Genomic DNA, 9,771 nt, shown 5'->3' on the forward strand with positions numbered 1-9,771 from the left:
TTAAATTCATATATTTGTGAAGGCAGATTCAATTCAATTCAATTCAATTTTATTTATATAGCGCCAAATCACAACAAAAGTCGCCTCAAGGCGCTTCATAGATACAGAGAAAAACCCAACAATCATATGGCCCCCTATGACCAAGCACTTTGGCGACAGTGGGAAGGAAAAACTCCCTTTTAACAGGAAGAAACCTCCGGCAGAATCAGGCTCAGGGAGGGGCGGCCATCTGCTGCGACCGGTTGGGGTGAGAGAAGGAAAACAGGATAAAGACATGCTGTGGAAGTGAGACAGAGATTAATAACAGATATGATTTGATGCAGAGAGGTCTATTAACACATACTGAGTGAGAAAGGTGACTGGAAAGGGAAAACTCAATGCATCATGGGAATCCCCGGCAGCCTACGTCTATTGCAGCATAACTAAGGGAGGATTCAGGGACACCTGGTCCAGCCCTAACTATATGCTTTACCAAAAAGGAAAGTTTTAAGCCTAATCTTGAAAGTAGAGATAGTGTCTGTCTCCCGAATCCAGACTGGAAACTGGTTCCACAGAAGAGGGGCCTGAAAACTGAAGGCTCTGCCTCCCATTCTCCATCCATCCATCCATCCTCATCCGCTTTATCCGAGGCGGATAAAGCTGCGGGGGCAGCAGCCTAAGCAAAGAGGCCCAGACCTCCCTCTCCCCAGCCACCTCCTCCAGCTTATCCGGGGGAACACCAAGGCGTTCCCAGGCCAGCCGAGAGATATAATCTCTCCAGCGTGTCCTGGGTCTGCCCCGGGGCCTCCTCCCGGTGGGACATGCCTGGAACACCTCACCCAGGAGGCGCCCAGGGGGCATCCTAGTCAGATGCCCGAACCACCTCAGCTGGCTCCTTTCGATGTGGAGCAGCAGCGGCTCTACTCTGAGCCCCTCCCAGATGGCCGAACTTCTCACCCTATCTCTAAGGGAGAGGCCAGCCACCCTTCGGAGGAAGCTCATTTCTGCCGCTTGTATCCGCGATCTCGTTCTTTTGGTCACTACCCACAGCTCGTGGCCATAGGTGTCAGGGTTCCTGGGTCGGTGACCCAGTGTTTTCAGTTCACATTCACGGTTTATCTACTGCCTGTTCCACTTCCTGTTTTATTGTGTTAGCCTTGGTCTGTGTGTATTATGTTCAGTCCTCTTCCCATTATCATTAGTTCATTATGTTCAGCTGTGTACTCACCGGTCTCTCATTATCATCATTATCACCAGTCTGTGTATTTAAGCCCTCTGTTCTACCCATTCAGTGTCGGGTCATTGATGATGTACGTCTGATGGCATGTCGTCTGTATGGTCAGTCAGTCCTTTGTTCATTCATTCATTCATTCATTCACTCACTCACTCACTCAGTCAGCCAGCCATTTCCTCCCTCTGTACTGTTTGCTCACTCCTTCGGCAATAAACATCCACCTTCACCTACCTGCCTGTGAGTCCAGCGTTTGGGTCCTCCTTCTCTCATCCACGACACTACCGCTGACAGAATGACCCGACCCCGCGTTGTGGACCCAGCGGACTCTGAACTTTTCGAGCGGCAGGAGGCAGCGCTCCTTCGCTGGACGGAGGGGCTTCGGGGAAAAGAGCGGCTCTTCGCGGAGAGAGAGCACGTCTTCGAGGGGACTCGCCTGGCTCTGGGCGGGCCTCGGAGACGCCACGTTCCCCCACCTGCTGCCTCAGCTGCACCGGAGCATTCGCCGCGGAGAGTGGGCGTCACAGCCCAAGCTTCGGCCGCTCGCTCTCCGCCGCTCCGCTCCTCGCTCGCCCGCCAGCCGCTTCACTCTCCAGCCTTTCCGCCTCGCCACGGCACAGCGGCTACACCTCCCACCTCGGCTCAGCGGAGGCTACCGCGCCAGAGGCTCAGCCGTTTATCCGGCCCGCTTCCTCTTCCCGGGGAAAGCGGCGCACACGCCGCCATAAAACGGACTCTGTTCAGCAACTCCCAGTGGTGAGTTCCAGTGACTGTTTTCCACACCCCTCATCTGATTATCCACTTAAAACACACAATAGACTCTTTTCTGATACATGGGGAATTTCCCTCCTTGAGGATGATGTGGACTGGGAAGATTTTTTCTGCTCTGGCTCCCCAAAGACTGTTTAGTCAAAGACTGTAAATAGTGGTGGCAGAAAGACCAGAATACAATCCGATAGACCTGTCAGTGTCACTCACCCAGTCGTTATTTCCACTCCTGTCAGTCAACCTACGCCCACTCCTGTGCCAGCTCCCAGGAGGAGGGCAGCTGCGACCCAGTCTACCTCCACACCCGCTCCTGTTTCTCGGGTGGGGGTGACTGGTGTCCAGCCACCTTCTGTGCCTGTCCCAGTGCCCAGGCTGAGGGCAGCCAGAACCCAGCCTGACCTCCCTGGAGGCTTGAAAGAGCTAACCGGTCCACCTACTACTCCACCCCTTCATCCACCTCCTGATCCAGCTTTTCACGCCCTCGCAGTATCACTGGTTAGGCTAGCTGAGGTGTCCCCTGCTCAGGCACCAGCTTTATTAGCCCAGGCTGCACTGTTGTCCCCTTCACTAGCTCACTCTTTAGCTCAGCCATCAGCCTCACCGACCTCTGTGTCTCCATTGGTCTCCTCAGTCCAATCTGTCCTCTCACCTGTAGCTCAGTCTGCTCCTGTCCTCCAGTCCCCTGTAGTTCAGTCTGCTCCTGTCCTCCAGTCCCCTGTAGTTCAGTCTGCTCCTGTCCTCCAGTCTCCTGTAGTTCAGTCTGCTCCTGTCCTCCAGTCACCTCCTGTAGCTCAGTCTCCTGTCCAGTCAGTCCAGTCTGCTCCTGTCCCCCAGTCACCTCCTGTTTCCCAGTCGCCTGTCCACCATCCTGTTCGGTTCCCAGACCTGCAGCCACAGCACCCAGAGCCAGCTGTGAGCTCTCCTGCTTCTCAGCCAGGGGTTTCAGCACCCGCTGGCCCGGCCGCTCCTCAGCCAGGGGTTTCAGCACCCGCTGGCCCGGCCGCTCCTCAGCCAGGGGTTTCCGCACCCGCTGGCCCGGCCTGTCTCCAGCCGGAGGCTTCAGCTTCGACTGGTCAGGCCTCAGCCTCGGCTGCACCCACGCCCGGCCCGGCCTCTGCCTCGGCTGCACCCACGCCCGGCCCGGCCTCTGCATCGCCTTCAACGTCGCCCGGTCCGGCGTCGGCCTCTGCTTCTGCTCCGCCTGGTCCGGCTCCAGCCTCAGAGCCTTCGTCCTCGTCTGGCCCAGCCTCAGAGCCTTCGGCTTTTGTTTCGCCTGCTCCAGCTTCAGCCTGTGCTTCGCCTGGTCCGGCCCCGTCATCGCCTGGTCCGGCGTCGGCCTCTGCTTCGCCCGGTCCGGCCTCAGCCTCAGCTCCTGCTTCGCCGTCGCCTGGTCCAGCCTCAGCCTCTGCAGCGACGCCTGGTCCGGCCCCCGCATCGCCATCGTCTGGTCCTGCCTCGTCTGGTCCTGCCTCGTCTGGTCCTGCGCCCACCGGGCCATGGTTAAATACTCTGGGAACACAAGTAGACCTGCAGTGCGAGAGCGAAGTGCTCTAATAGGGTGATATGGTACTACAAGGTCATTAAGATAAGATGGGGCCTGATTATTTAAGACCTTGTATGTGAGGAGCAGGATTTTGAATTCAGTTCTGGATTTAACAGGAAGCTAATGAAGGGAAGCCAAAACAGGAGAAATCTGCTCTCTCTTTCTAGTCCCTGTCAGGACTCTTGCTGCAGCATTTTGGATTAGCTGAAGGCTTTTCAGCGAGTTTTTTGGACATCCTGATAATAATGAATTACAGTCGTCCAGCCTGGAAGTAATGAATGCATGAACTAGTTTTTCAGCGTCACTCTGAGACAGGATATTTCTAATTTTAGAGATGTTGCGCAAATGGAAGAACGCAGTTTTACATATTTGTTTAATATGTGCGTTGAAGGACATATCCTGGTCAAAAATGACTCCAAGGTTCCTCACAGCGTTACTGGGGGCCAAGGTAATGCCATCCAGAGTAAGAATCTGGTTAGATACCATATTTCTAAGATTTTCAGGGCCGAGTACAATAACCTCAGTTTTATCTGAATTAAGAAGCAGAAAGTTAGCGGCCATCCAGGTCTTTATGTCTTTAAGACATTCCTGCAGTTTAACTAATTGCTGTGTGTTATCTGGCTTCATAGATAGATAGAGCTGGGTGTCATCTGCATAGCAGTGAAACTGTATGCTATGTCTTCTGATGATGCTGCCTAGGGGAAGCATGTATAGTGTAAACAGAATTGGTCCTAGCACTGAACCCTGTGGAACACCATAATTAACCTCAGTGTGTGAAGAGGACTCTCCATTTACATGTACAAATTGGAGTCTATTAGATAGATATGATACAAACCACTGCAGCACAGTACCTGTAATACCTACAGCATGCTCTAATCGCTCTAATAGGATATCATGGTCGACAGTATCGAACGCTGCACTAAGGTCTAGCAGGACAAGCACAGAGATGAGTCCACTGTCAGAGGCCATAAGAAGATCATTTGTAACCTTCACTAAAGCTGTTTCTGTGCTGTGCTGAGCTCTGAAACCTGACTGAAACTCTTCAAATAAACCATTCCTCTGCAGATGATCTGTTAGCTGTTTGACAACTACTCTTTCAAGGATTTTTGATATGAAAGGAAGGTTGGAGATTGGCCTATAATTAGCTAAGACTGCTGGGTCTAGAGATGGCTTTTTGAGTAAAGGTTTAACTACAGCCAGCTTGAAGGCCTGTGGTACATAGCCGATTATTAGAGATAGGTTGATCATATTTAAGATCGAAGAATTAATTAATGGCAGGACTTCTTTGAGTAGTTTTGTAAGAATGGGGTCTAAAAGACACGTTGATGGTTTGGAGGAAGTAATTATTGAAGTTAACTCAGAAAGATCAATTGGAGAAAAAGAGTCTAACTTAACATGAGATGAGTGAAAACATTTGGAATTATGGTGTAACCTTATCTAGGTAATTATTAGTATGTGCAGGCTCAGCACTACCACTGTCTTACAGCTCTGTGACCAGTTGCTTGTTCACACTGCCAGATTCAGGCAACTGAGAATGGTTGTAAAAAGTAAAAGCAAAAAACATTATAAATAAATTAGAGGCGCAAGATGAAACTCTGAAGTAATCTCTCTGCACTCCACTCTAAATGATGTATCAGTCACTTCAGCGCATCACAGATTTGACTCAAAGCCACAGGGGCGTGTGCTGCAATAACTGCAGGGAATCCCATGTGCTGGTTTTGATAGACAGAATATTGGCAGCAGCTTAGAGCAGCAAAAGCTCAGAAGACCGCAATCACACCTGTACGGGGGAGATGATTATTTGGCCAGACTGCACAATATTTTGGTGGATTTTGTTAAAGGACAATGCTGTCAGTCTATGCTTCTTTTTTTGCCCTGAGAGAAAATTTGGGGCCTTGAGCTGATGCTGTGAACATAATGTCAGCAAGTAAAAGAAAGAGAGGATGTTTGGGTGTTGTGCATTAACCCAGTAGTGGATTGTAAAAGGTTGTTTTCCCCTGATGACCCACAATTTTACCTACTCTCAATTGGTTATCTATACAGTCTTTACCACCCATCAAATACAGTTATACTACACATGGTGTTGTAATTATAATTCGCCTTAATGTTACGAAACTAACCAATCCTCCTAGACTTCTACCTGCCTACAGGTTTGCTGTGTGTTTACTAGTCTGTGTTAATGAGAAGATACAGTATTTTGAGACCATAATCCATGTTGGTGGCATGGTCGTAAACATATCCTTTTCCCCAGGTACGCTCAAGCAGCCGGGGCTGCATCTCAAGGTGGTTCCAGGACTGCTGTGATGTGTAATTCCTCATTCTTTTGGGGGTCAATCTTGTGGCTTACAAGTTATTAATGGATGAGCATTTCCAACATGGAAATATTCCAAATCACCTTAGGTCCACGACTCCATTTGATGCAAAGGATTAGAATTTTCACCCAGGGCTCCTTTCAGTCAGAAATAACTACCAGTATGTGCACTCTCATAACTTAGCCATTTTCCAAGCATACTGATCATTTCAAAGTTTTCAAAGGTTGATAGGCAATGAAATATAGAATGAAACAGGCGAAGCTTCTTCTTTAACTCAATATTTTCTTCCCAACACTCCAAACAAAACCGTAGTAGACTTGTGATTTTACCCCACCCTATCCCAAAGGAAAGTATTCACTGGTTTACAAATGCTAGCATCATATAGACAAAACAAAATGACCAATACTGTACAAAAAATGGTGACACAGCTAACTATAATCAATTCAGAATTTACCTACGTTTTGGACAGAAATGGGGACAAAGCTTTTATTCCAGTTATACACAAATATTAAGAACATTTAAATAAAAATCAATACAATATTAAGACTAAGTTTCATAGTATAAATTCTGTTTCAACACCAGGTAGAAACCCTTCAACTCAGGGCCCAGAAAATGTCAGTTCATTTCTTTTTTTTTTTGGTCGTGCAAATTCCTGAACAACTTTGAACTAAAATACACAAAAGCAGAATTGACCAAATTGCCCTGGGAATCTGAAGAAAATGTTTCCCAGTTTATCTGTCAGGTAATGGTGTTTCTGTTCAAAGAGAGGTAAAGATTTTGTGTAAGAATACCCAAAATATTCAGCTGGATCATTATTTTAAATGGTCGTTGAATGTTTTCACAAAGCAGTCCAGAATGCTTTATTTTATTTCTCTATCCTCTGATTCGGGAACACCAGCCACAGCTTTAGTCATCAATACATTTTTTACATTACACTTCTCAAACTTCTCTTTGTTCAGGTGGATTTGGAGTAATTAGAAAATCAACAGAGGTAAATGTTGGACCCAGCAGCTTAGCATGAACATAACTGCCAGTATTGAGCAGAAATCCTTTCTGTGACAGAAAGGACGAGCTGGAGCTACACTGTCAATGTGCATCTTTAGAGAATAGGAGAGTGTGTTACTCATCTAGACTGCTTCACAAACTCCCCTCTGTGAGTCTGACAGGTGACACATGAGATTAATGGAGTCCTTTTACTCTCAAAAAAGTCACTGAAGGCCGCAATTGGCAAGAGACTCAAGGTCACAGGGTGTTTTCATATATCGAAGATCCAATGCAGTTTGGAATTAAAAGCACAAAAATGAATTCTAAATGGACTTTAAAATGTGGAGATTTACAGTACATATACACTGCAACAGATTTCAGGGCATGGCCAAGAGTCTAACAGAGAATACGATAATTAACACCTGACAGTGTGGGGGTCTATTCTTAGCAGCTCCTATGCATTCCTATATGAAGTCTGCATGTTACCCTCTTCAAAACCCTTTGCACACTCTGCTTTGTTTTTCTCACATGATGAAAAAGACAGCCTTGAAATTACCCAAAAGTCTGTCTACCTTTGTTAGTAATATGATGGACACGCTGCCCGTCCAGGGAGTTAATCCATCTTTCCAGCTCATTGTGCTCTTTGTTAGGCTACACTATTATACTGACGATAAATAAGAGAATCAATGTTTCCGTAAAAGGTTATTTCTTCTGATTTTGACACTCACAGCTTTTTGCCACATTTTGTTAAACAGCTAATAAGACCGCACAATGCTGTCTCCTTAAGAAAATACACTGCTAAAAAAATCAATTTAAAATAACTTTTAAATCAGAAAAAGTGTGAATAATATGGAATGAGTAAAGAGGCTGACTTAACCTGGTCAGTTAAGTAGCAAAGTGGGATGTTATTCAGTTAATGAATTTACTAACAGGTGCACAGTGAGACAGCCAGCAAACAGGAATGGTTTTACAGATGGAGCCCACTTACATTTTTTCCCCTCTCATCTTTGCTAACTGGTTTTTTTTTTACTACTTTGGCATTTGGCTAGGGTCAATGTCACTACTGGTAGCATGAGATGATACCTGGACCCTTCAGAGGTTGCACAGGTAGTCCAACTCCTCCAGGACGGCTTATCAATAAGTACCAGAAGGTTTACTGTGTCTCCCAGCATAGTCTTTCACATAACCATGGATAGACACACAGACCTCTACAGACTCCCTGACTACGTGTGACTAGATTAGGTATCCAAATCCTTGGACCCATTGTCAGACTCTATGCTGGTGCAGTGGGTTCCTCCAGGTACATGACAATGCCCGGCCGTATGTGTTAGGATTATGCAGGCAGATCTTTGAGGATAAAGGAATTGATACCATTGAGCCCCAGGTCGTCTGACCTAAATCCAACGGAACATCTTTGGGACGTTATGTTTTCGTCCATCCGACGCATCCGACGAGATTGTCCAGGGGCTCAGTGATGCCCTGGTCCATATATGGGAGTAGATACCTCATGACACCATCCATGATCTCATTAGGAGAATGACTTGATGCTGTCAGGCATGCTTACAAGTATGCAGAGGCCATGCAAACTACTGAGTACCATTAGGAGACACTGCAATGACATTTAAGTTAAATGATCTAGCCTGCCGCATCATCTTTTCACTTTGACTTTCTCTGTGTCTTTTTTTGAACAGTATATAGATAGAGCACATTTGTCTTTTAACCAACAACCTCGTGCTCTATTGATTAAAATGACCTCTACACAGAAGTTAAAGCTTAAATATGCATAATGCAGTACATAAGTAGAACTAGTTCATGCATATTTCCACTTGTGTAATGTGATAAACACACATCTTCAGAGAGTTTTTGAAAGAATACATAGACCTGCCGAAACTTAGGAGTGCCGGCAAAGTCTTACAGCCTCAAACGCTCAATACCCCCAGGTCCTTAGGTAGGTACGTGGAATATGTGGTTAAGATAATGTATTTGACCCCAGTGGGTGAGCTGAAAAGTGATGGTAAAGAAGATCAGCCTCAGAAGTCTGACCATGCAGTCCTGAACACGACAGGGAGCCAAAGAGAAAGACATAAACAGAGGGTGATATGAGACTGTTTGTTTGACCTTGTGTGCAGTCTGGCAGCAGCATTCTGAAACACTCCAAGCGGTCAAGGGCTGACTTACTAAGTGCTACAAGAAAAGAGGAAATAGTGTAGGAGCTGTAGCTCTGCTCCACTCTCACTTGACTAGTATTTCTTATCTAATAGAAAAAAAGATCTGTGAAAAAGAAACCCCTTGGATAGGAAGGAAGGAGGTCGTGGAGACCAAGAAACTGAACATTGGCTGAACAACAACTGAATAGCTAAAGGAACATATATTGAAGTGAGCAAAACAAAATATGCCTCAGCCAAGTTAGCTATTAAGGCCATTACAAAACTACAAAAGAACCTGAGTGACAGTCTGATTCAACAGCCAGCTCCCATCAGAGCCCCACTGCCCTTGAAATGCATCCCTCGCCAGGTGGAATTGGCTGTTAGTGAAGGCCCCTCTTGATGTGTGAAGCTCATAGATCCTGCAGCTGATCAGCACATAGATGTCAGGAGAAGGCAGTTTCATGGGATTTATATGCCGGCTGCCTGGCAGATGAGGGCTAGCTGAGCCTGGGTGAGGATGGCGCTGTTGTTTCTGATGTCACACCTGTTTGTTCTCACAGGTTCAAGACATGAATTACACGTCTTTCTGCTGACTGCCACAAACAGAGATTGATAGGCCACGAATTCTCTCACATGCATACACCTCCTATCTATTGGAGACTTTTCGTGTGCTGCATTACACAGCTGCAGTAAAATGCGCTTTTGTGACATGTTTTACCACGTCAGTATTTCAATGACATGCCAAACACATTTTCTAAACGTTCTTGTCTCTCTGCTGCTTGAGCTGTTTTTACAATCACTTTGTGG

The 9,771-nt window shown here is 46.6% G+C and overlaps 1 protein-coding gene across 1 annotated transcript; it reads left to right on the top strand.

Annotated features, from left to right (window-relative positions):
* Positions 1–2,761: 2,761 nt before the first annotated feature.
* Positions 2,762–8,210, top strand: LOC120722886 (basic proline-rich protein-like; the record flags this gene model as incomplete). The annotated part of the gene is made up of 2 exons (XM_040014053.1): positions 2,762–3,499; positions 8,118–8,210. Coding segments are annotated over 2 exons (831 nt in total), but the record flags the coding sequence as incomplete, so codon positions are not given.
* Between the last annotated feature and the right edge of the window lie 1,561 nt (positions 8,211–9,771).

Source organism: Simochromis diagramma, unplaced genomic scaffold, assembly GCF_900408965.1.
Source record: "Simochromis diagramma unplaced genomic scaffold, fSimDia1.1 OVJJ01000205.1, whole genome shotgun sequence".
Lineage (NCBI taxonomy): Eukaryota > Metazoa > Chordata > Actinopteri > Cichliformes > Cichlidae > Simochromis > Simochromis diagramma.